Source organism: Columba livia, chromosome 2 (genome assembly GCF_036013475.1).
Source record: "Columba livia isolate bColLiv1 breed racing homer chromosome 2, bColLiv1.pat.W.v2, whole genome shotgun sequence".
Classification (NCBI taxonomy): domain Eukaryota; kingdom Metazoa; phylum Chordata; class Aves; order Columbiformes; family Columbidae; genus Columba; species Columba livia.
The window spans coordinates 86,869,505-86,896,215 of record NC_088603.1 but is presented as its reverse complement, the minus strand read 5'-3'; the positions used below and the strand labels follow the sequence as shown (position 1 = coordinate 86,896,215).

Below are 26,711 nucleotides of genomic sequence, written 5' to 3'. Positions count from 1 at the left end.
GGTTTTTTCTGTTGTGCAGCTGGCATTTTGCAGCTACAGAGAGTGCCAGTGCTCCTGATGTTGCTGCTGGTTTTTTCTCCTTTTTTTTTTTTTTTTTTTTAATACAAGCAACAAAAGTGAAGTCTGAAAAACTATACAGGTTTGCTAATTTTTATAATTGTCATTATATATTACATTATCAGAACATACAGGTATTAAAAAAACCCCTGTTATTGCTCAGATACTGCTCTGATCAGAGCTCCTTTCTGTACTGCCCATGTCATGACTAAGTATCTCTCCGATCTCCTTCCAAGGGAAATTGTGTAGGCAGTATAGTTTTCATTTAGATTAAGCTTTGGTACTTTGAAAAGGCTGGGAAAGAGAGGTTAAATTAAAAAGTGTTAGTTTGTTTTATTTCTTCTTAAGTTTGGTGGGAATTATAGCATTCACGTTCAGCAGATTGTCCCTATTGTGTTTGTCAAAGTACAGTTGTGTGATGTTTGTATTAAAAAGCCTCTCAGGAAATGGGAATGATGAGAAAGCTTCCTGTAATAAGCTTAAAGGTATCACTTTGGTAAGCCAGAGCACTGGGAACTTTTTTTTTTCCCCCCACTTTCCTGTTCTGGATTTTTTTTTGTCAGCAAACTGTTTCCCTGAAAACAAGTCATCATTGCTGTCTGCTTTCCCTCTCCTGGAAAAAATAAGGAAGAAAATTTAATTGGCCTCAAGTAGAGAGATTGTTATTTGGAGAAACTGTAATAAAAAATGCAGGAAATCAGTTTCTCAAACTGAGTTAGGAAAGATGACCAGGATGGGAATTAAGGGATGGGGGAAGGATAAGGAAGGCATGTGTGCGAAAGGGAATGACGAGGAGGTTTACAGCAGTGGCAGGGGTCAAAGTCTCCAACATCACAGTGGTAGCGGGGTGTGGATGAAAGAGGTGGAATGTGGAGACAAAATGGCAGTCAGACGCAATGGTGACGGACACAAGTGGGGGGATTAGCTATGAAAATCACTAGAAGCAGGTTTCAGCGCTGCAGTGTGCTTGTGCACCAGGGGTTCCTGTCATGCTAGGAAGTTTTGCCTTTCACCCACCCGAATGTTGTAGGACATAGAAGGGCTTTATCTTGTCATCAAGGTATAAAGCTTCGAGTGGTAAAAGCTTTACATGTTTAGAGGTGGGGCAAAGCAGAGGAAAAACAGCAGTCTTGCCCCACCCCAGCTTCTGAACTCATCAAAAGTCACAAAATTGATAAAATCTGATGGATGTAGCTTGTCTTCTCTGAGTAGTAGCTACATTGTGCATTTATTCGACTGTTCAGTTGTAATCTTAAAGATTTTAGGAAAATGAGTATGTAGAGGTGCTAATATTTATAACCACTTCAGCTTTACTGAGTTAAGATGGGCATCCTTTTTTACAATTCCCTGTGTGAGTGTTCAGTAATTTCAGAAAGATGATTTAAAAAAAACAAAACAAAACAAAACAAAAAAACAAAAAAAACCCAAAAAAAAAACAAAAAACAAACCAAACCTTTAGACTGTCCCAGCTTCCCCTAACAAATCAGTCATTAATGTTTTCTTTATAACCTCTGTTGTGGTTCCAAAGTGTTGATCCAAATGTATTTTTTGAAAATGGAAAAATACAAGCTTCAAAGTATCTACTGAGTTCAGTTTTGTCAGAGTGATACCATGTGTAACAAATACACTCTTAAGTATTCTTCTAGCACAAAGGTTTACTTGTTTCCTCTGATAATTTTCCACAGTGTTTGTTCAGTGTGAGCTGAGATATCTTTAGTAAGGCGCCAGGTGGCATATTCTATGGTACTACCAAATTGTGTACTAAATCTGTTTCTGTAATAAGAAAATTGCAAATTGGTAGACAGCGTCAAAGTATGTTTATGTCCTGCTTTCAACTTATTGCTCTGTGTTCTCACAGCTGCATTTCCCTAGTGTCATATTTTCAGTCCTTTGGTTTACAAATTCCAGTTCCTTGCCAGATACCTGACAATTAAGAACCTTTTGAAATTTAAAACCAGTTACTATTTGTCTTATGGTTACTGTTTTGTTGTTACTTTGTGTCAAATATAATCCACACCTTGTTTAAATGCACTGAACTCTCCACATTCTTTGATTACTTCTGCATGTTGATACTGCTTTTCTATGTTCTTTTCTCTTTACAAAAAAAGAGGTTTTTTTCTCCAATAGAGGCTTTGTCTCTGAGATTAGTAAAAGGATGATTAGGAATACAGGTAAAGGTAGAAGAGATGTTAATTAGACAAAAGGGGGAATGGAGGTAGATTGCATGAAGCAGTATTTCTCAGATTTTTAAGTCAAAGGATTGTCCATGAGAGGGAAGGAAAACTTTTCTCTAGTAGTTCTTACAAAAACCGGATTTCCTTATGTACTTAAAAGTACGTGATGTTTTTAAAAATAGTCCATTAATTAAATGTGATAAAATCTGCAAGCTCAGCTGTTTCCAACATAACTGTTAAACATGCAAGCAGCGATGTTTTTGCAATTCCTAACTGTAGTTTATCTGTCTTCTTTATTCAAGTCTGTTATGGATACTGTGCATTATGACTTCTTGGCATCCATATAAGTTTGTAGAAGCTAACTAAATGTAATGAAATTATTAGAGATAGATGTTTTGTAGTTGTTTGCAAAAGAAGCAGCCCTTTCACGTTTTTTTCTTGGCTTTTGAGTAGAGAGAGGTTTATGTGATATATAGATGTTGAATTTAAAAAGTCAAGAACTATTATGAAAATGTCTGTACAGGCTGAGAGATTTGCATTATGTTCTGTAATAGGAGTAACCTTAAAATAAATATTGTGTGGTATGAAATAAATACCTATTGAAAGTAAAAGTCATTCTGTAAATTTCAATGTCTGTAGATACTTAATCAGTTTCCCTCAGTTTTCCAGTCCATGGTGCTTTCATTTTGCCAATTTGTTTTGAGGGTTTTTTGTTCGTTTGCTTGCTTGTGGTGTTTTGTTTGTTTGTTTTGTGTGTGTGTGTGTGTGTGTGTGTGTGTGTGTGCTGTTGGAGAGCAAGTGGAATCTAAATTATCCAGCCCAAACAAACTGACAGTATGCAAAACTGCTGATTGCTCTTGTTCCTTGTGCTCTTTCCTTGAACTGGGTTTATAAATAACACTCAGGGATATCTTTGAGGTAGTGCTGAGTGGGAGGGCTGCTGAATTTAGAATCTGCTTTTTCTTGCAGGCTTGAGCTTATTTTGAGATAATCAGAGTTTAGAGCTGATAAATAAAGCTATAAAGAAAACTTCTCTAAGTCAACAACTAGCTTGGAGTTTATTAAGTTTTCCTTTCCACTCAGTACACAATGTAATAAATGTGTCATGTGAAGGTTTTTTTGTTATTTGTTTGGGGTCATCTCTTGGGAGTCTGTAAAATATGCTTGTTCTTCTAGTAAGCTTTTGCCAATTACAAACATTTTGTAGTTGGCAGGACTGTTACATAAAGGCTTATTTAAAGGAAGAACTGTTTCATAAGTGCCTTTTCTACACAGTTTATTCCCCAGATATGCCTTCACGGCTTCCAATCCAAGACATCTTTGCTGGACTGGTTACGAGTATTGGCACAGCAATACGATACTGGTTTCATTATACACTTGTGGCCTTTGCATGGTTGGGAGTAGTACCTCTTACTGCATGTAAGTATTAATTTTTTTGTACTGTAATACTCTTATACGCACTTATATGCCACTTCCTGCAACAAAGTTTTGTGAGACCGTTGTTCATTTATTTAGACAGAGTGATCATAAATTCAAAATCATTCCCTTATTTGCACTCAGAATTTCTAACTATTCAACTCCTAAGCCAGTGGTGCGATGCAGGAAGGTGGTAAGAGATAGGAGAAAATACATAAAAGAGCTTTTAAACTTCTTATTCCAACAAAGTGCCTCTTTTCAATTATCTTCTTTAACATCTACATAGAAGGGTTTTCTTGATATGTTTATTAATACTTGGATAGAATAATTGTCCTGTTTTTTCTGACCATCTACAAATGGAAGTGCAATATTTTTTTAGTATGAAAAATGAAATTATTTTACAGTCATACATAAACTGATTAGTAAAACTCTTCTTTAAAAAAATCTTAAACAGCGGCCTATAAGTAGTAAAGGAATTTAACAGAAAAAGAGAGTTCACATTTAAGTTACTGTAGTATGCATTTTGAAATTCATGTTTCAAATACAAACAAAAAGAGAACCATTGATGTTTCAACAAGCTAAAATACAGAGCAGATGAAGAAAGACAAAAGGGTTACAGCGTTCAGTCGAGGCAATAATTGGAAATGCATCTTTACAAAGTAATATACCCATTGAACAAAAGAGCAGGGAGACGGTAGATGTGTCTCCCTAGACAGCTTCTCAATGTGTTTTGTGCTTTTATTTGTAGCTGCCACTGAGTTTGAGGATAGCGCAGTACTGGCATCAGCTGTTAAAAAGTGATCCTGTTTTTACAGTCTATTCTTCCTGTGCCAGAGCTTTTCTGGGCATGGATTAAACAAGGTTTACAAACTGCTCTGCCTTAAAACATACTGCGAATTTCTTCATTTGATTTTTAGAATAAAACTTGGCTTTCCAGCGTTGCCTTTCAAAATGTGAATCACATACAGTTTTCTTACTAAACTTCTGAAGGACAGCAAAATCATATTCAACAGATTAATTAAGGGAATTATGTTTCATAACTGCCTGAAAACCTGACGCTGGCTCTTCAGTAATACTGAAGTATTGCAAGAAGTCACCACCTATAACTTGGTTATCTAAACCTTTTTTTTTTTTTTAACAAATGTTATTTTTGATTTTTAATACTTGTTTACTAAGCCAATGTAATTGACTTATGATTTTGATTTATGAGTGACTTTTTTTTTTTTTACATTGTCTTAATTTCTGTCTCTAACATTGCACATGTACCCTTGTTTATGTATTCCTTTAAGAATTAATGTATTGTGAAGGGTAGTGTATTTGCACGGGAAGATATCCAACATGATTGAGCAATTCAGTCTAGCAAACCTTGAAAAATCCATTTACTTTTGAAATTTGTCAGAATCTGTCTCTTGGATGTGATTTTGTATAGGTCTTGTTTTCTTACATTAGATGCCTTTAATGTAATCTTTACTTTTCTGTAACATTTACATACTTTTTATTGTCATCTTTTGCCTTCCCCATTTCTGTCATATTGTGTGTGGCCAACTTCACAAAGAAGTAGTGTTCTCATTATTTTATTTCTGAAAGAAAACGGTGCAGCATAAAAAAAACTTGTCAAATGTACCATCTCTTTGATGTATGTTTGAACAAATCTGTCCTCCGGAATAATGTGCTAGTCATGCAGTTATCCCATTGTAGGATAAATTCTACAGTCTTTTTTGGTAATTTGACTTAATTATTGCATACCCATCTTATATGGTTGAGTAAAAGGAATTTCTCTCTCTGTGCACACCCTCAGCATAATCCCAGCAGGCTCTGTTATGCTGTTAGTATCCTGTTAGCACAAAGCATATTTACATTAGTGGATGAAAAAAGCCAGTTATGCAATTTTCTACAATCTGTTCAACGAACAGATTAAGAGAATATTAATTAGCATTAATTGGGCCAATTTAATCCAAAGTGATTTTATTCTCTGTGATAATTGTATTTAGCTGAATGGTTTGTAGAGTGAAATACCCAAGATACTTACACAGTACACAGAGTAAGAGAGAGACATACACACTGAGTAAAGTGAGTGTGTATACTAAGGCAGTAGGAAATCCTAGAGTGAGAGTTGTCTGAAGTACCTCCTTTATCTCCAGTTTTAAAAATCTACTGTTCACACACTGATACGTCACATGAATGTACTTCTCTGGAATGATTCAGTTGCCATTAAAACCAAACAAACACAAACAAACAAAACCCCACCACAACACAGCTGAAGAGAATGGTTTATATGTGTTTCATGTAATTATGTAGCAGTTAAAATTGTGGGGTTGTGTAATAAATCTACTTAAATTGGCATGAGTAAGTATGAATGGAATTGCTTATGTGAGCACCAGAAGAACCAGCAGAAGAGCTATAAGGAGTGTTTGCTGTTTGCCAAAGAGCTCTGTATATGTGATTTCATTCAAATCAAGAGGTAAAACAGACAGACTAAAGGTGTCAAGAAAATGAAAAACAAGACTGGAGTTTTAAGGTATACAGATAAGGAAAACAGGAGAGCTCTGAATTTTGCTTCAGACTCAAGAGGGGTGAAAGAAAACAATGAGGCAAGGATTCCAAATGGCATCCACTCATGAAGAGTATGAAAGGCAAGTCTAAAATCAGTTCATAAATGCAAATCAAGAAGAATCCAAGATGAGGATTTACTAGCTAGTATCCTTTTTCTTCAGTCTTATCCACAAGTGATCCTGTCCAGACCACCTGAACATACATGTGTTAGTGCTTGTATGCGAGTGAGCAAGTGAAATCTGTGAGGGAAAATATATTGCTTAGAGATCCGTTTGTGTAGGGGTTTTGTGTAATAAAATCCCCTTCCTATTCCATAAAATCTCGCAATGATTTTTGTTGCAAGGGTTTCCTTCCAGTGTAGCGTAATTGGAAGTATAAGGCTTGTGTTCTTTGACCTTTTCTGCTTGGCAAAGGTCACAGCGATATCTAGCCTCTTTGAAGTTCCCCTGCCGTGCAGCTAGATGGTAGGCAGACTATTGAAACTCCCTGGAAGCAGAGGATCAGTATCATCTTGCTAAATTTGATTCAGTGATTGTTCAGTAAAAAATGTATCAGTAGTACTGACTACAATGAGACTGAACATTTTCATTAGATCAAATACAGCCATTGTCTCTCTTGTGTTCTATCTTACTCTAGACCTTTTAATTTTGCATTGTTATTTTGTATTATTTTCCGTCCAAAGTCAGAACTTCAGTAGGGGGGGTGGATTGCACTGAGGATGTAAGTGTTAGCTTCCTCCAAGTGCTATATTATGTCTTATATAAAAGGTGAGCATAAACGTAGACCTTTGGGGCATTTCTGGTGGATTGGTTCATGAGAGATGTAGAAACACAAACTTTCTGTATGTTCCAAACAGGTTTAACCAAGAGGTAAAAACTGAGCTATTTATTCTAGGTCACAGAAACCATAGTGTGCCAGTATATGCTTGGGTACCTATGCCTGTCTAAAAGGTGCAATGAGAATCTTAAGAATTGCATTTCTGGGTATGAGTGCTTTCATTCTTCCCTCACCCTGTTCTGAGCATCTGTGTCATCCTCCTATGGATCTGAACCTAATTTTTTGAAGTAGACTATATACCCTGATGACCTACTTTTAAGATTATTTGACTGAAGAATTGTGGTAAAAAGCTACCATTAACTAGCCTCAGGTAGTCATCCATAAAACAATTATTTAAAACAGCTAATGAAATGGTGAGACTCATAATACCAAAAGTTTATACAGGTTCAAAGTAATTGAACAAATTAATGGGGGGAAAAATTCCATCAAGGATTAATAAACACTGAGGTATTGTGGCACAGGATCTGAGCTGTTTTGCATGAAGGAAATGAGAATGTACTGAGGAAGTATTGCTGCAAGTATCTTTAACATGTTTCCATATTGTTCCTTAGGCATCCATTGGTGTGCCAGTGCTGGAGACAGGTCTAGATGAGTCTTGTGTCTAACCTAGTATGGCAATTCTTACACAAATGTATACTTTATTAGGAAAGTTGAGATAAATACAGCTTTGTTCTATATGGTTGTGTATGGTCTTGAGTTCTGTTAGTTCACTGAAAGTTGAGATTTTTTTCTTTGTCATAAATTTAGTTAGAACACCAAGTGAAAAGAGATACCCTATGCTCCTTTTCAAGTGAGACTACAACAAAATTTGAATTTATACCACACTTCTGTTTCTTCATGCAGGTCGTATCTACAAGTGCTTGTTTACTGGCTCTGTGAGCTCACTACTGACACTGCCATTAGATATTCTGTCAACGTAAGTACTTGAACAGTTTGATACAAATAACTTTTCTAGTCAGATTACTGTGAAAATGGTTGCTTTGGAACATAGTGTCCCTTTCTTCTGGTTATGCTTGTTATCTTCCATCATCTTACATGAGCAGCTGCCTGTTACTCTTTGCATAACGAGAGGTATGGCCACCAGTATTAGATGAAGTTCTGTTATTCAGGATTTTTGGAGTTGGAAAACTCACTTTACAAAATGGGACGTGGTTAATGAAGATTTGTATTTGATCTCAAGAAAACTTACACGGCAAAATTACACTTAATAACAAAAAAATCCTACAGTTTAAATCAGATGCCACATAGTAGAATATTAATGTATATTGCCAATAATGTTAATGTTATGTTCTGTTTGATTCATTACATTTGTTTTATTTTGTAATTTAATTTTATCCATCTTGAGTCTCTTATGTGATAGGGATTTTTTTTATTGGCTTGCCTTCTAACTGACACTTAGTACATGTTGATTGAAGCATTAAAATCAATTGAATGCTGTCTGTTTTTGTATTTTCTAAATAAATTTTACTTTAAGAATCAGTAAATACGAACGCAACAGAGTTTTGGGCTGGTTCTTACTTTTTTCACTATCTTGAACCTGAGGAACTGAAAGTCAGTTTGAGCAGAATCAGTTGCACATGAAGCAAATTTTGAATTTATTTCCTGTGCATTTCGGCTAAGTCATCTCAGTTGGGCTATTTGATTTGAGACATCAGGTTGTGGTATTTAATTATTTTTTGTTAACAGAGAGACATGCTTTCTTGGGATTAATAACAGTATTTTTCCTGTTATCTCCCAGTAAGTGTAATTTTATTTTTCTGAGAAGAATCTGAAACAACTGAACCTAGGGCACCTCTTCTCATGTCTTTTACAGTCTAGGGAGAGAATAAAGGACTCAAGTATGTGTCAGATTTTAATGACATGTGAAGCTGTGCTTTGACATTTATTTCTTTGACAGAGTAAATTTCAATAGCATCTTGTGTCATCTTTTCATTTTGGATGTCCTGTCCCCATGGTACACACTGTGCTCTGCAGACACAAGTGTTTGTGGGGCTGCATGAAGCCAGACTGGTACTACTTTGGGGATGGCAGAGGACTATGGTGGCATAATTTTTACTTATTTTAAAGAACACAGTGTAGTTGGTTAGTTTCCTGGGCAAATTCACTGTGGTCAAGAGTATTACAAGGGTGGAAACAAGTGGGAGGAGGTACCTGGAATTAGGGATGAGGGTTGCTTAAGTCAATTTAAGTACCTCTTGTATTGCATGAAAACCTCATTTCAGGTGGCTACCTGAACTTCGCTTTGCTGCTGCTTTACAGTTATGTATGACTTGATAGATTAGGATTTTGAAACTATGGAGATAATACCTGGGGTAAAAGACTAGCCAAAATGTAAAGCAGTCGAAGGTAAACCCTGCAGTTCCATTCTTTTGGTTAGGGTAGCTCCGCAGATAAAATATTTCAGTGTACTGCATGTTGTGCATCTAGCCATTTAAAGAGGCTTTTTAATATAGCAAATAATTTACTTAGTGACTACTGTGTTTCTGTTATTCTTAAAGATTGTGTTTCCTGAACCACTCCTGAAGTTTTTCTTCATATTGAGTCAGATCCTGTTTTGCAGGAATATTTATGTTTAAACAGTAGCAATTTCACAAACCAAACCAGAAGGAAATAAAATATTTTCCAAATCAGTGTTTATCTTGGCACTTAAAACCATTTGTACGCGGGTACATACAGCCTTCCTAAGAGAAACCTTCTTTGAAGAGATCTTTTAAAAATCAAATAAAAGTTATGTCTAGATACTTTCTTCACTTAGACACATAAATTTAGCTTTTTGCACAAATACTAGTTTATATGTCAGTTTGGACTAGGAGGGTCTGTTTGTGGTAGTTAACAATGACTAAGTTTAGTCTTATTAGCAAAATATATTTGTCATTGATGTGTTTTTCTTTCTTTAACAGGGAGAACTTACTGGCTGACTGTTTGCAGGGCTGTTTTGTGGTCACATGCACTCTGTGTGCATTTATCAGCCTTGTGTGGTTACGTGAACAGATTGTTCACGGAGGAGCACCACAGTGGTTGGAACAAAATCAGCAACAGCCACTCAATGGTGTTGGTCAACAAAATGAGGTAAAACTTAACTGCTCAGTAGTTCATGATAAATTTAGAAAATGTAGGTTTTTTGTGGATTAATACATTATTAGAACCCAACAGTAATGTTATTTTACTGCAAAGTATCTTTATTAGCTGAAGTTGAATGTGTGTTCCTCTATAAACTCAATGACAACACTGCTATCTTTTTGAAGTTCTGTAAAATGGAATATTAATGGATTTGTTATACAATAATTTTTGGAAAGTAACTTTAACATTATTTAGATTCATATGTCTCTATCTTTACACTTTCCTAAGAGTTGTCAGCCACAGTCCATTAAGATGCAGGTTGCTTTTGTGTTGTCTTTTTCATAAGTATTTCAGTAGTTCATGAGGTAACAATTCACTATTCTCAAAGCAGCTGGAGGTTTGTTGAAACCTCTGAAACTGAAACTTCTCTGCCCGCCCCCCATCTCCCAACACACACACATGCACCCTTTTAGTACTTACAGGAGCCTCTTGGGCAGGAGAAGAGATGATAAAAGCAATATGTGCATAGGTGAGAAATAATTACAGTTTTGTTATCTTTAAAAAAATTACATTTGTTAACAAAAGACAGACAGAGATCCTCAGCTTGATGCCTGACTTGAGTTGTCTTTGAATTATCATCTTTCTGATATAATGATAGTTTTCATAAAATCAAGAGACTTCCCCTCTGTTGAGCACTGGTGAGACCACAAGGCTCCCCCAGTACAAAAGAGACATGGACATACTGGATGAGTGCAGTGAAGACCCAACAAAAGTAAATAAAGGACTCAAGCATCTGATATATGAGGAGGGCTGAGAGAGCTGGAACTGTTCAGCCTGGAGATGAGAAAGCTCAGGGTGGACCTGTATATAACTGTGTATAAGTGCCTGATGGGAGGATGTATAGAAGAGCGAGCCAGAGTCATATTGCTAGTATTAAGTGACAGGACAACAGGAAGTAGACTCAAAATATAGAGAATTCCATTTAGACAAAACCAAAATAAAACTTTTTTTTTTTTTACTGTAAATGTGAACAATTACTGGAACATGTTGATGAGCGAGATTGTAAGGTTGTGAGCAAGGTTGTAAGGTTGTGAAGTCTCCATCTCTGGAGTTACTCAAAAGTCAACTGGAAACAGAGCAACCTGGCGTAGCTAACCCTGCTTTGAGTAGGTTGGTGGGTTGATTAAACAATCTCTAGAGGCCCTTTCCAACCTCAGCTATTCTGTGAAGAAGTCTGAATGTTTCTCTTCCTCTTTTAAAAGGTTTAGTGGTCCCAAATTCAATGCTTATCTAAAAATCTACATTAATAACATTTTTTTTAAATACTATTAGTTTCTTCTGTTTACAGGATAAAAATACAGAGAGTGGGTGATCAGCTTAATTGACTACTAAATCCTGTTTCTGCAGGCTCAGGCTGTTGTAAATGGAGGTGTTGAAAATGCTGTGCTTGATCAACCTGCTAACCAGGCTGCTGAGAATGTAGTTGTAGGTGAGAACCCTGAAATTCAAGAAGAGCAAGTAGATGAGGAGGAGGAGGATAACGAAGATGAAGAAGATGCTGTAGTAGAAGATGCAGCAGATGCAAACAATGGAGCACAAGGTAACAGGTGACTCAAAACAGTAATGTTCTAGTTCTTTTTTTTAGTGTAAATGAAACTGTTGAAAATAGAACTGTTTTAATTCAAGGAAGCTGTTTAAATTCCCATTTCAGCTCTTTTTTTTTTTTTTTTTTGCAAATTTCATATATTTCTTTGGAGTGCTGAAGCATTTGCTTGCTGAAAAGCTATCAACAGTTATGAGTTGAATGTTATGCACTTAAGTCTCTTTGTTCATTTAAAACATAGCATGGAGTGGATACATCTCGTTTTGGGTGAGTCTAACAGTTGTAAAAATGGCCATTGTCTCCTCAGATGACATGAACTGGAATGCTTTGGAATGGGATCGAGCAGCAGAAGAGCTTACTTGGGAGCGAGTGAGTAAGAATAATTTTCTTGAATTGAGTAATTCAGACTCATATTTGATTTGGAGTACTGATGTGTTAAAATTCTTTTGGAATAGATTTGGATACCATTATCTAAGCTTTAGTGACCTAAAAAAGTCATTGTATTAAAACCAAAATGTTGATATGCTGCTTGTTAACTGTCAAAAAAACATTTCTCTTGATTTGAAATACAGAAGCACCTTAAAACATATTTTAGCACAGACTTTTCTGAAATCTTCAATTGGGTCAGGTTTTGAAATGAATTGCACCTTGCATTGAGGAAGCTAGGTCAGATGAGGAGCACATAGGTGTTATAAATAGTTCAATGCTTAATTTTTGTGTTCTTGAAAACATTAAACTAAAAAGAAGAGATGACCAGAAGTTTTTGTCAATTTATTTACTTATTTGCAAAAGACAAATATATTTCTCAAAAAACAATGGAGCATTTTAATGGAACATTGCTTCTGTTTTGTTTATGGATCACAAATTTCATAATTAGAGCAGGAAGTGCATGTTGTACACTGCAATCATAGAGCAGTGTGGAGACTCAGGAACTACATTTTTTTGTAGCTGGTTTAGAAGTAGCCAGCATCTGAGTTCAAAGCTCACGACATGCAGCAAAATCTACATTAAGGTAGATGCAGCAGCTACATGTGATTTACCAGTGTCACTACTGCATATGGCAGGCAGTTGTAAAGCTAGTTGCTGTATGAGCCTACTGTATGCAGGCTGTGATATAGTTGTTGCCTTGATTGCAGTGGAGTAGAAATACGGTTTTCATCGTGATGGACAGGTCTTGATTTTGTTTTGAATTTAGTGAAAATTTCTTAGATTGTTTTGAAAGATATTTAGTGTAAAAAGGTATGCATAAATACAGGTTTCTGAACCATTCTACTGTGTATCTCCAGATGAAAGTCTTATATTTCTGAATCCTATTTACATGCTGTGAATTGTTGATACACTCTTCACTGAAAATATTTCGATGCCTCTCCCTGAATGTAGAAATCAGTTTCAGAAAACTCTCATAACAATTTCCCATCCTATGTGCTGGCATAGGCAATAGACATCTAGTTGGCACTTAGTATCAAAAGTGTATAGGCTTCTCTGCTATTTAATCTTGTGAAAGCAGCATGCAAACTTTCTGAATTTTCACAAATATTTGTATCTGGGTTTACTTTGTAAAATATGTGCAATATCTTGGAACTTAGTGCAAAATCCTGGTACAAAATATCCTTGAACCTGGTGCTTTACAGCATTAATCATGGAGTAGGAGTGTCTGGATTGAAATAGTAAGAAATCCTTGAAGTGAGGGGGAAAGGAGAGTTGTTTTGGGTTTTTTTTTTTAATAGATACTCTGTTTTTTGCTGTTCTGCAGATGCTTCCTGTAACAGCTGTGCAGTGATGGAGGATTTGTTTCCTGTATTCCCTAGCTTTATATCAATTTTGTTCTAAACTTAATAGCATACAGTGTAGCAACATTATCCTGTTACTAGTTACTTTTATATATTGAAGGTAAAATATTAGCATTTGACTTTTCTCAGTGCAACATAAACTGATACTTTGCAATTAGGAAGCAAAAATAATGCTCTTGTATCTTAATATTGAGTTGTTTAAGCATGTTTTTAAATAACAGTTCAGTCTCTAAAAGGTATTCTGCATGTATATCTCTGCCTTTGACCAACTGAGTTTACTGTGTTGAGCAAGAACTTAATTTCTATCTCAATCTTTAAGAATTTATGTCCAGGTTCTGTTAGTTGAGCAATAAAAAAAAAGCTTTTGACTATATCAACCGTTAAAAGTTGGTGAGAAAGAGGCTTCTATGAGGATTATTTTAGATGCGTGTTGTTTACTTTTTCTGATTAGTACATCAAATTAATTCTCATTCTTTACAGATGCTTGGACTTGATGGATCTCTTGTCTTTTTGGTAAGTGAAATCCTGCATTTCAGGAGTTTCTGTAGAAGGCTTTTTTTTTTTAAAGTAAACTGTATTTTTTTTTTAATTACATAATTCTATTTTAATTTCATATGATATATAATCTTTAAAGAGACTTTCATATGACATCATGTTCAAGCAAACTGTCTCTTTTAGGAGTTTCACAGGTAGGAGTGTGTGTGTGTGTCATAAAAATGTCAAAATAACAAAGTGGCAAAAAGAATTCTTAAAAGACATAAGTAACTTTGGATCACATACTCCACTGTAAATAAAAAATAGACCCTTTAAAAAAGCATACACTGAAAATACATGTGCTCTAGCCTTAATTTTTGCTCTTTATGTTATGATTAAAATAGTGTCCTCATGCTGACTTCTTTGATTTGCCCTAATACCACCAGAACAACACTACTGAATTTTTAGTGTAGACTAGATTTTTAAACTTAAGATCCTCGGGTTATGTTTCTTGACTCGATCTGGGATTTGGTTTGTGTCTTGGTGGTTTTTGTTTGTTTCTGTTTGTTTTTGTTCCTCCCTAGAATTTTTCCACTCCTGAATATTGTTTTAATTTATATTCATATCAAACTTTTAAAAATAAATCTTCACAGTAGTCAGTCCATCTTGTAGAGCATGTATTGTTTCAATTGCTTCCAAAAATCTTTATAATTTAGCAAAGCACTCCTAAAAAGGCTATTGGCTTTTTAATAATTGTCTGTGGGTGAACCCATGTTGATTGTATCCCTGACAAACTCTTACATATATGATGCATATCTTCTGCTAGGCTTTGTTATCATTTATTTGAAGGGCTGTCCTGTCTTAGCTAAAAGTAATATTAAAAAATAGAGACATCATGTCACTTCTAGAGTGAGAGCTGTCAGTTTTGTTAACGGGTTTCTTGTGACAAAGTCTAATTGTTAAAAGTTCAGATGAACATTTTCTCATGTATATAACAAATATCCACATACATTTCATGTAATTGTTTTAAAGGGTGGAACTATTTATATTGATTCTTAAAATAGAAGCTTATTTTTACAAAATAAGAGTGTTAAAGCAAATACAAGTGCTCTTACCTAGGTAAATGTCCGTGAGTGTAAACAAATGCTTTCCTAATCTGCTCTGCATGTTTTGGTCTTTGTGTTAGAGCAAATTTCTTGTCTCTAACATGAAACGTGCAAGTTCTGGTAATAATAGGCAGTTGAAATAAGAAGTTTAGATGCAAAAGTAAAGACACTTATTTAAATGACTGATATTTATATACTGTTTCCATTTCGTCTCCCTCCCTCTTTCCTCCATACTCCTCACAGGAACATGTCTTTTGGGTGGTATCTTTAAATACATTGTTCATACTTGTGTTTGGTAAGTATCATTTGCTTTTAGGTTTAAAAAAGATCTTTCTTTGTGAAGTGATAATGCTGGTTAATTTTAAGGCTGTTCTCTCAGAATAAAGGTAGTTGTGACATCTAAAAATAGAACCACAAGTGAACTGGGAATATAAGTAATAAATCTTTATTGCTTCTAGCTTTTTAATTTTAATTCCTTCAAGGGCATAGCTTTAAAGTAGGAAATCTACCAAAAACATAATGATGTCAAACAACGCACAGAAAATAATTTTGTTTACCAAAGTAAGTGGAAGCCGGTTGTGCTTGCCCCAGCTGAGCAACCCACTATTTTGGAATTCAAAGAAACCAGATTCTTTATAGAATAGTAACTTAAGTTCACATAAGAAGCCCCGTAACTTCAGATACTCCAAGTAACTAAGAAACTGGTATTTACTAGTGCCAACAAAGCCTTGTTTGTGGCCTGTCAAACCTTAATTCTGTATGAAACATGGTAATCTGGATCCATAATGCCACCACCTCCAAAAGCAACTCAGAGCTGTGTAGTAGCCTACTGTATGTCTGAAAGCTAGTGATTAGAGAGCTGTTTTAAAAATGTTTATATACACTTTTTATTTCCAGTTGCTAAAGGATGGTGAAGTAAATTTTGAAGAGCTGGGAATTTCTACATGGCTGTAATAGATGGATGTTAACTGCAATCATGTGCCAGAACTAAAAGATGTACTAGTTTTTATTGTAACAACAACACTTGCTCTGAATTGTCAGTTTAGAAAGGGATTGGCTTTGTTGCTTGCGGTCTTTCTTGGCAGAAGAGTTTGAGCTTTAACAATTGAAGTCACACTGTAGATAAATTTTTGCTGGCAAAGTAGGGCTCGCAGTACTGAACCAGTGGTTTGAGCATATAGTTACTGAAACAAATCAGCAGATCAGAAGAAAATGAAATAATTATCATGTATATTTAACTCACAAAGAGCTATTAACAGTTATAATAGGAGCTGGGAAATACTTGAATTATTTCTTTCTGATAATTAGTTATGAAATTTCTAAACCCTTTATTTAAATTCAGTAAGTGAGTAATAAGAATAAATAATAAGGTTGTAATATAGTTGTGTTTTCAGTAGCTCTAAGTGTACTTTAAGAAGTGGGAATCTAACAAGTAGAGAAGGGAAATTACTTTCCCAAGCGAGTGAGCAGGAATTTAATTTGTGCCTCTCAAGCCTATCTTTAGTGTCTTTCCCACTAAGTAGTACCATTTAATTTACAACTGCCAAATCTCTAGTTATTTGTAAGTACAGTCCTGGTGAGTTCCAATTTCACAAGAGGTACTTTGTAGAAGATAGAAGGGAAAGCATTTGAAACCTTAATTACTGGTCCAGAAAATCTTTTGTGATGTTCTCTTGGACAAGTTAATTAAGTTTGACTTAATTCATATTTTCTGCAGCTCATCATAGTGCTCACAGAGGAGTTTGTACTCCTCCATGCTTTTTATTAAAAGGGATCTATTATAAATTCTCTTTTAAATAAAGTTATTTAAAAGACATGATAAAGAATGCACTCTGATATTATAAAACACTGTCAAAAAGATACAAATTAAACTCATGAGTCTGATGTCTATTGAAGTTTTGAGTGTGGGGTTATTTTTTCCCTTGTCTTTATACTGGGCAGGAAGAGCTCAAGTCTTCACTTTGACATTTTTGTGATTCCAGTAACTGCTGATTTATCTGAAAGGGACATAAACTGAAACTTTCTGATCATCGATTAGGGTGACACAAATCCTGCTAAATCTTTTCCTAGTTGTTTGGGTTCTGGTTTTGTGGTTTTGCAGCCCACTCCCTATTGACTCCTTCTATTCCTGTAGGAAAATAATGTTGAATTCTGTAGTCCTTTGGAAGACCACAGAGTGAGCTCAAACAACTACCTGAACCTGTTGCAAATAAAGAGGTGTCCAAAAATGAGGAAGGTGCTGTGGGTTTTAATTCATACCTCCTGAGACCTCAGAATTGGCAAGAGTCAGTTTTCAGGAAAGACAGTTTTTAGTACATTAATTCAAAGTAAAAGACTTCTCAGTTGCTCCCCATCCCTTCACTGGAGTGTCATCTTTTTTCCCCCTCATACTCTTCCCTTTGCAAATTTCTGCAGGGCTTTGATTTTTCACAATATTCTTAAGAAATAAAGCACTAAAAACTGAAACCTTGCTAAAGCAAGTCCCATCTGACCAAGACGTAAAATGGCTACTTAAGTTTTCTAGTGCATGGGAAGGAGTGAATATACAGATGGGTTCCTACAGCAGTCTATGAGACTGAGACCGCCTTAGTACGTAAGATTGAGAAATGGAATTAATTTACACACAGCAAGATGAACTAGTAAGGAAAGCTGTCCTCTTATTCTGTGTAGTTTTAAATTGTTTGTAGTCTTTCAGTGTGAATTCTGATCTGATTTTCAATGTTTGTAAAATTATAGAAATATAACACTTGCAACTATTTGCATAGAAAGTAATTTTTTTTTTTAGTTATTTTCATAAAATGGATAAGTAAAATAATTACTATATTACGATACATGTCCTGCAAATGAGGCTCCATTTAGCAGCTTTCATGGCTTTTTTTTTTTCCCCCTTCTTTCTGCTTACATTATGCAGCATTTTGTCCATACCACATTGGTCACTTCTCCATTGTTGGCCTGGGCTTTGAGGAATACGTAAGTACTGTTTTATAATTTCAAAATGAAAAACTTGCCACTATTTGTTTAATTACAGTACTTTTGTAGCACCCTTCAACTTTTATTTGTGATCACAAAAGTAACCTCCAGTATGTCTCATTTTTTTCTTCTCAAACGTTTTTAAATCTATAGTTACAAACATTCTCTCAGTCTTTCCCACTTCCTCCATTATTTACATTACAAGTGAAGTTTTCTCCTTTTACAAAAAAAATGCATAAGTTTTTGGTTTCTTAACAGTATCATATTCCTTGTATAATTTTTAATTTGTGTACTCAGTAATTCTCATGGTTGATAATAATAGGTAGTGAAAGCTAGGAGGTAGTGTGGTTGTGTAAGGTGACACTTTTTGTTTCATATATGGAGATTGTTTCATGTTTGAAGAAAGTAGTTGTTAGACTTTTCCAGTAAATGTACCTTTTTCCACTGTTGACAGAGATATCAAAAAAGTACTGGATTATTAAAATATGTAAAAACTAAATTTATCTTTATTACTTACAAAGGAGATATAATCTTTTAAGAGACTGATAAACCTTATTTTTTTTCCCCTCCAGGTTCAAGCATCTCACTTTGAGGGCCTGATTACAACTATAGTCGGATACGTTCTACTAGCAGTGACTCTAATTGTTTGTCATGTATCCTTTTGTCATCAGTTACCTGGTTTAGGTTTTACACAAAGCTAACTTCAACTTTAGACCACACTATACCAATGTGCCATTTAAATGTGGTTAAATGGTTGATTGGCATGTCTCTGTTTTGCCTCCTAAAATAAAATAAAAAGATACATAGATATAGGTATGTATGAAAGGTGAGAATTTGTTTCAGAATGCATAAAAAGGAAAGGTACCATTAAAGGTAGGCCTTCAGTTTCAAAACGTGCTTACTTGTGGCAGATTTTTTCAAGGCAACAGTTTATTTCTTGAGAAACTTTTGTACACTCAATTTAAGGAGGTTGGTAGCATTATTATTTTTTATTCGTTCATTCATTTATTTTAGGTGCATGTTTGGGGGGTTTATCCAGCACATCAGATTGTGATTTTGAGAGTCACAGCCAATATTGAAAATATAGCCTGCATAAAATACATACTTCCTATTTCACTTTGGTTTTTATAAAATTTCCTGTTGCTGAAAGCCACATAATATAGTGTTTCATCTTAGTCAAACTATGTTATAAAGTATTTTTCAGTATCATTTTCTTGACAAAACTGTTCAGGGTTTGGCAGCACTTGTTAAATTCCAGCGATCGCGTCGTTTATTAGGAGTTTGCTATATTGTTGTCAAGGTAATCCTATTTTTTTGTGTGTAGCGAAAAAAAACCCTCTCAATTTAAGCTAACATTATAATTTTCTTAGCAATTTCTGTTAAACTAGTAAGATGTCTTCTATCTTTTTTTCCCTAAAGGTTTCCTTGTTAGTGGTGGTTGAAATTGGTGTGTTTCCTCTCATCTGTGGTTGGTGGTTGGATATATGCTCTTTGGTAAGCATGGAAATAAATGGGATAAAGTATTTTTTAATGGTGTTCATATTTAAAGGAAAAAGAGTTCTGATGAAAAGAGAGTTATTGGTACAAGTTTGACAGCACTCTTCTGTTTTTATAAATGTGTTTCCAGAGGGAGAGGATTTTTTAGGTACTGCTTAATGCTAATTTTGTTTTCCTTTATGGTAGTAAGTACAAATTAACTTGCTGTTATGAGAATAAGAAGTTCCTAATCCTTTTTACAGCATTTACAAGACGACTGTGCTAATGAACTTACTCAAAGGCAGACTTGTGTACTGAATAAACTTATTTTTGTAGCCATCTTATGTGAAGTAGTAATGACATGATATTTTAATAGTTGTCCAAGCTCTTTCTGATTTGAACAAGATACAGTCTGTGTTTGCTTGGAATTGAGAAGGACAGTTTTTCTGTTCTGAGAAAAAAGCTAAGTTACTATCTTCAAATGGAGAAAACTAGTTTCTTGTAGCCTTAGTTGAAATAGAATTTTACCTAGGGGAATAGTATTTGCTTCCATCACAGTGCCACTTTGAACTCATTTATAACTTATGTAGTGTATGTTAGTGTATGGGTTGACTTCTTTCCGCCAGAAAAATAAATTGAACAAAAATTGATATTTATTTGTTGTTCTTATTGTAATTTATTCATTCTTTTCTAATTAAATGCTATAATTATTTAGCTGTTAGCAAGAGCAGGCAGGCATTTAATTTAAGTGCCTGGTAGTATATATAAACCAGGGTAAACAAAATTAGTAACTGTGTAAGTTTGTCAGACTTTATTCATATTTGTTTGCTACTTCTAGGAGATGTTTGATGCCACTTTGAAAGACAGAGAATTGAGCTTTCAGTCTGCCCCAGGTACCACAATGTTTCTGCACTGGTTAGTTGGAATGGTTTACGTCTTTTATTTTGCATCCTTCATTCTTTTACTGAGAGAGGTAAGTTTATGAACAAGTTTGGTGTGTAACATAGTGAGAGAAGCTTGTGTGTTGAACTGTTAGTTAAATCTTTGATGTGTGGGTATTGCAGCCGTATGGTCACAAGCCCTGGTCCTCATGAGGTACTTCAACCACCCTGATATCTGTCAGAAGGACAATACAGCAGGGCATAAGTAATCCAGGAGGTTCCTGGAATGTGTTGATGATAACTTCCTTCTCCAAGTGATAGAGAAGCCAATGAGGGGAGAAGCTATCCTGGACCTTGCACTTGCCAGTAAGGAGGGACTGGTGGGGAATGTGAAGTTCAGGGGCAGCTTTGGCTGCAGTGACTGTGAAATGGAGAAGCTCAAGATCCTTAAGGCAGCAAGGAAGGAGCGCAGCAAGCTCACTGCCCTGGACTTCAGGAGAGCAGATTTTGTTCTCTTCAGTGATCTGCTTGGTAGAGTACCATGGGATAAAGCCCTGCAGGGAAGAGTGGTCCAAAAAAGGCTGGTTAACATTCAAGGATCACCTCCTCCAAGCTCAAGAGTGATGCATCCCAACAAAGAGCAAGTCAGGCCAAAACACCAGGAGTCCTGTATGAATGAACAAGGAGCTCCTGGACAAACTCAGACTCAAAAAGGAAACCTACAGAGAGTAGAAGCAAGTACAAGCAGCCTGGGAGGAATATAGAGAAATTGTTATTGGGAGCAGCCAGGGATCAGGTTAGAAGAGCTAAAGCCCTGATAGAATTAAATCCGGCCAGGGACATCAAGGGCAACAAGAAAAGCTTCTGTAGGTGTGTTGGTTATAAAAAAGTGACTAGGGAAAATGTGGGCCCTCTCCAGAAGGAAACAGGAGACCTGGTTACCCAGGATATGGAGAAAGCTGAGGTACTCAACAACCTTTTTGCCTCAGTTTTCACCAGCAAGTGCTCCAGCCACACCACCCAAGTTGCAGAAGGCAAAGACAGGAACTGAGAGAATGGAGAATGTCCACTGTAGGAGAAAATCAGGTTGGAGACCATCTAAGAAACCTGAAGGTCCATAAGTCCATGCATCACAAGGGTACTGCCAGATGAAGTTGCTAAGCCACTATCCATCATGTTTGAGAAGTTGTGGCAGTCTGATGAAGTTCCTGTTGACTTGGAAAAGGGGAAACATAACCTCCATTTTTGAAAAGGGAAAAAAGGAAGACCCAGGGAACTACGGGCCAGTCAGTCTCGCCCCCATGCCCAGCAATATCACAGAGCATATCCTCCTGGAAACTATGCTAAGGCATATGGAAAATGAGGAGGTGATTGGTGACAGCCAACATGGCTTCACTAAGAGTAAATTGTGCCTGACAAATGTAGTGGCTTTCTACGATGGGGTTACAACGTTGGTGGATAAGGGAAGAGCAGCTGACATGATTTACCTGGACTTGTGCAAAGCATTTTACAGTGTCCCACATTACATCCTTGTCTCTAAGTTGGAGAGATTTGATGGATGGACCACTCGGTGGATAAGAAATTGGCTGGATGGTCACACTCAAAGAGTTGCAGTCAACAGCTTGGTGTCCAAGTGGAGACCAGTGATGAGTGGCATTCTTTGGGGATCAGTATTGGGACCAGCACTGTTTAACATCTCTGTCAGTGCCATGGACAGTAGGACTGAGCGCACCTTCAGCAAGTTTGCCAATGGCACCAATCTCTGTGGTGCAGTCAACACACTGGATGGAAGGGATGCCATCCAGAGGGACTTTGACAGGTTTGAGAGTTGGGCCCATGTAAAACTCATAGAGTTCAACAAAGCCAAGTACAGAGTTTTGCACATGGGTCAGGGTAATCCCAAGCACAAATACAGGCTGGGCAGAGAACAAATTTACAGCAGCCCAGAGAAGGAGGACTTGGGGCTATTGGTTGATTAGAAGCTCAGCATGACCCAGCAATGTGCACTTGCAGCCCAGAAAGCCAGCTGTATCCTGGGTTGCATCAAAAGAAGCGTGACCAGCAGTTCGAGGGAGATGATTCTCACCATCTACTCTGTTCTTGTGAGACCCCACCTGGAGTACTGTGTCCAGCTCTGGGGCCCCAAACATGAGAGGGACATGGAGCTGTTGGACCGAGTCCAGAGGAGACGACTAAGATGATCAGAGGACTGGAGAAGCTCTCCCATGAAAATAGACTGAGAGAGTTGGGTTTCTTCAACCTGGAGAAGAGAAGGGTCCAGGGAAACCTTATAGCAGCTTTCCAGTACATAAAGGGGACCTACAAGAAAGCTGGAGATGGACATTTTACAGGGACATGTAATGATAGGACAAGGGGTAATGGCTTTAAACTGAAAGAGAGTAGATTAAGGTTAGAGATAAGAAAGACATTTTTCACCATGAGGGTGCTGAGGCACTGGAGCAGGTTGCCTGTAGAAGCTGTGGATGCCCCATGCCTGGAAGTGTTCGAGGCCAGGCTGGGTGGGGTCTAGTGAGAGGTGTCATTGCCCGTGGCAGGGGAGTTGGAACTTAAGGTCCCTTCCAACCCAAACCATTCAATGATCCTATGCTGCTACTGTGTTTTGTGTGTATGTTGGATTTCAGCCTTATCTAAAAAGGGACACACTGGTACTTACTGCAGTGGAAAACGGTGATTTAGGGTATATTTTGCTTAGATTTTTAGTTTACAAAGAGTTCTTAAGCATGGGTGTTGCCTTCAAATGGATCTAAATACATTTCAGTTGTTGAAGTTTGATTAATACCTGAAATATAAGCTTATAATTGGTTATTGCTTCTCTATTTCACTATGATAATGCTTCCTTTATGCTATTTCTGTACCATTTTGTTGAACCTTTTGAACAAATACCCCTGTTATATTTAAAACTTATTTGCTGCAGCAGTGTGTTGTCCAAAATAGAAAACAAAGAATGCAAAGATAACTTTCTGTTCATATATTGTTTTCTGTTTCCTACTTCAGGTATTGAGACCTGGTGTCTTATGGTTTCTCAGGAATTTGAATGATCCAGACTTTAATCCTGTGCAGGAAATGATTCACTTGCCCATTTATAGACATCTCAGGAGGTTTATCTTATCAGTGGTAAGAACTTTTCTGAAAAATTTCTCTATTTGGAAATAAAATTTCACATGTTAGCTCCCATATATACTATTGCATATTTAAGGAAAGACATTTTCACCTTGAAGGTGATTAGGCACTGGAAGAGGTTGCTGGCACAATCTACATATTTTGAGGTACTCAAAACTCAACTGGATGAGGTTCTGATCAACCTCGTGGAACTGGGTCTGCTCAGTGCAGAGGGTTGGAATAGTTTACCTCTAGAGGTCTCTTCCAAAACAAATTTTTCTTTAATATCTTCTTCTTATGCAAAATCTTTTGAGGCTTCTACAAGTTGCTTGAAAAGCCAGCCACTTAGAAACAGGAGGAACCCAAAATTAGTAATCCCAGTGCTGGGGGAGTGGGACGAAAGTGGAACTGTCTGACATTATCCTGAGTGGCAGCTGGCCAGTCCATGCTTATTCAGCTGCAATCCTATTTTGCAAAGGCATTTTAAGCATACTGGTCTGCCTAGGATCTTTCTTCATAATGGCCATGTCCTTCTGCTCTTTGGATAAGTGGCTGAAAGAGTGTTGCTAATGCACAGATGTTACGGCTGTGGCTCAACAGTCCTTGCACAGCATCAAGGCTTTTCCTCTTCCCTGCTCTGCCCTGCTTCCTCACCCCTCTAGCAAATAAGCTAAGGGTTGGGAGGGTGATATACCTGGGACAGCTGACACAAACTGGCAAAAGGGGTATTCCCATATCCTACAACATTGTGTTAAGCAGTAAAAGCTGTGGAAAAGGAGAAAGAAGCGGGGATCATCATGGTTATGGCGTTTGTCTTCTTGAGCAACTGTTAACATGTACTGAGACCCTGCTTTCTAGGAAGTTGCAAATCAGCTGTCTGCTAATGGGAAGTAGTGGATGAAGTCCTCTTTTGTTTGTGCACCCACCTTTTGCTTTCTTTATTAAACTGTAATTATCTGAATCCACAAGTCTTCTTGCCTTCTCTTTTCTCCCCATTCAGCGGAGAAGGGAATGAGCGAGCAGCTAGGTAGGTGTTTGGCTGTTAGCCAAACTAACTTGTTTAATTTCCTTATTGCAGATTGTCTTTGGATCAATTGTACTGCTCATGCTCTGGCTTCCTATACGCATTATTAAGTACCTTCTGCCTCACTTTCTTCCATACAATGTTATGCTATACAGGTAAGCATTTAATTTAAAAAACATATTTTTTTCAGTCTCCTTATAACTAAAAAAATATGCATTTGCACTTTTGAGCATTTATGTGACATTGGTATGTATTGTTAGTTTTCAGTTAATCTAAACTTCATTGTTCTAGAAAAGTAAAAAGATAAATGACATGGATACATCATACAATTTGTCAAATAAAAAGTACTAAGAAAAATAAAAGGCATTTTTGTATTACTTCTGTAATTATAACTATTCGTTTCTTATATGCCCTCAAAATACTTTCCCCTTCAAATTGTTGATAGTGAAGTTGCTCCCATGTTTGTCTTTCACATTCACTCCTGATAGTCACTGCTTCAAGAATAAAAGAATATCTGTAACTGCATTTATTTTTAATGATAGCAGTATCTTTGTTTCTAAATAATAATTGAAAGAATGATAGAAGCAAATATAATCTGATATAATCTTTCTCAACACTTTTTCTTGAATTTCTTGTGCACCTAAGTGCCTATGCATGAACAAACACTTAACCTGTGCTCAGAGCAGGACATAAGGAAAAATGTCTGCAAAAATGTAAGAATTCTTCCTGTTGGTATCCAATATATATTTTTTTTTTTATTGTGGCGGTGGTAATATGATTCAGTGTAAGAGATTACTGTCAGAATGTTCCTTATGTTTTCTTTCCTGCTCTTTGCATTGTTTCTAGTGATGCTCCAGTAAGTGAACTTTCCCTAGAGCTCCTTTTGCTTCAGGTGGTGCTTCCAGCTTTGCTAGAACAAGGTCATACAAGACAGTGGTTGAAAGGTCTTGTGCGAGCATGGACTGTTACTGCCGGATACTTGCTGTAAGTACAGAAAGCCAAAATCAACTACAAGCATTGTGTCCAGCTTAGCCTTTTAACATGAAAGCAACGTGCTTTCAAGAGAGTTATCCCAACAAGTAGCTTTAATAGCTACTTTACAGACAAATATGTGGTGAAAAACTTGTATAGTGACTTCCTAAGGAAGTACTTTTTTCTAAGCAGTAGTTGTACCAGCATCTGGTAAAGAAAAATCTATAAAAGTATGACTAACAGCTTGTTAACTTCCTATTACATTGAAAAATTAAACAGGTGTCAGGAGGGTGTTTCCATGAGTCATCTAAGTAAAATTAGTGTGCACACCCTGCATTTCTTACTATAAGAAGGAAAAAAAATATCTAGAACATTAAGCTGAAGAAGTAAATATCTTTAAATTGGGTTTTAAAAGTTAAAAGTTCAGTCCCTAAAGGAGGATAAAACTCTGTCAGCTGAAGTAAATGATTACACAAAGTGAGGTTCTTTGATTTAGACTGCCAGGCAGATTTCTAGCACTTGAAATTGTTTTTCAGTTCATATGTTGCTTGCCCAATTAGTCAGGGAAAAATAACATTGATTTTGTTTCTATAAAGTTTTACATTTAACTTCATATACTTACTGTCGTTCTCCCACCATGTCTTGCTCATTGTGGGTCGTGCCAACACAGCACTATTAGGATGAAGATTTCTTCTTTGTTATGCCCAAGACTCTGAGAAAATGAATGAAAGACTTTTTTCTTCCACTGCAATCCAAAGTATTTATTTTACCTTATCATAAGGAAGCTCTCCTCACCCTATTCTCTTGGTTTACACTTTGGAAAGTTATCTTTTTAATTAATTTGTCCATGTTTTGATAATGTTTAAATATGACACAAGGAAAGAATTTTGGACATGAATATATAAATGGCTTTGCTTTCTCCACTGTTGCAGCTGTTCAGAGCAATTGTGAAATACCTCTTCAGCATTTTTAGTTGAGCAAAGATGAAAATTTTTTCGCTACTTTTTTTAAAAAGTGATGTGAATATGTTTTCATTGTCTGCCAGTAGAATATCTGTGTGCATCTTACTGCTAATTAAAATTTTGCTAAAGCTGAGGAAAATTAACTTCTAAATGTTCATGTTGTGTTTTGGTTTGTTTTTTTTTTTTTAATAAGACTGAAATAAATAAATGATGATGTATGCAGGAAATATCAACAG

The 26,711-nt window shown here is 36.3% G+C and overlaps 1 protein-coding gene across 2 annotated transcripts in view; it reads left to right on the top strand.

The window, feature by feature from the left end:
- The window catches only part of MARCHF6 (membrane associated ring-CH-type finger 6), a 55,232-nt gene that overhangs the window by 12,402 nt on the left and 16,119 nt on the right, over positions 1–26,711 (top strand). For both annotated transcript variants that reach the window (XM_065052663.1, XM_065052662.1), the window contains exons 4-18: positions 3,507–3,650; positions 7,881–7,953; positions 9,938–10,106; positions 11,505–11,697; positions 12,008–12,069; positions 13,971–14,003; positions 15,314–15,365; positions 17,982–18,040; positions 18,613–18,693; positions 19,272–19,340; positions 19,460–19,534; positions 20,355–20,489; positions 23,413–23,532; positions 24,596–24,696; positions 25,388–25,525. In XM_065052663.1, the coding sequence (XP_064908735.1) occupies positions 3,507–3,650; positions 7,881–7,953; positions 9,938–10,106; positions 11,505–11,697; positions 12,008–12,069; positions 13,971–14,003; positions 15,314–15,365; positions 17,982–18,040; positions 18,613–18,693; positions 19,272–19,340; positions 19,460–19,534; positions 20,355–20,489; positions 23,413–23,532; positions 24,596–24,696; positions 25,388–25,525 (1,504 nt within the window). The remainder of the gene's footprint in view (positions 1–3,506; positions 3,651–7,880; positions 7,954–9,937; positions 10,107–11,504; positions 11,698–12,007; positions 12,070–13,970; positions 14,004–15,313; positions 15,366–17,981; positions 18,041–18,612; positions 18,694–19,271; positions 19,341–19,459; positions 19,535–20,354; positions 20,490–23,412; positions 23,533–24,595; positions 24,697–25,387; positions 25,526–26,711) is intronic.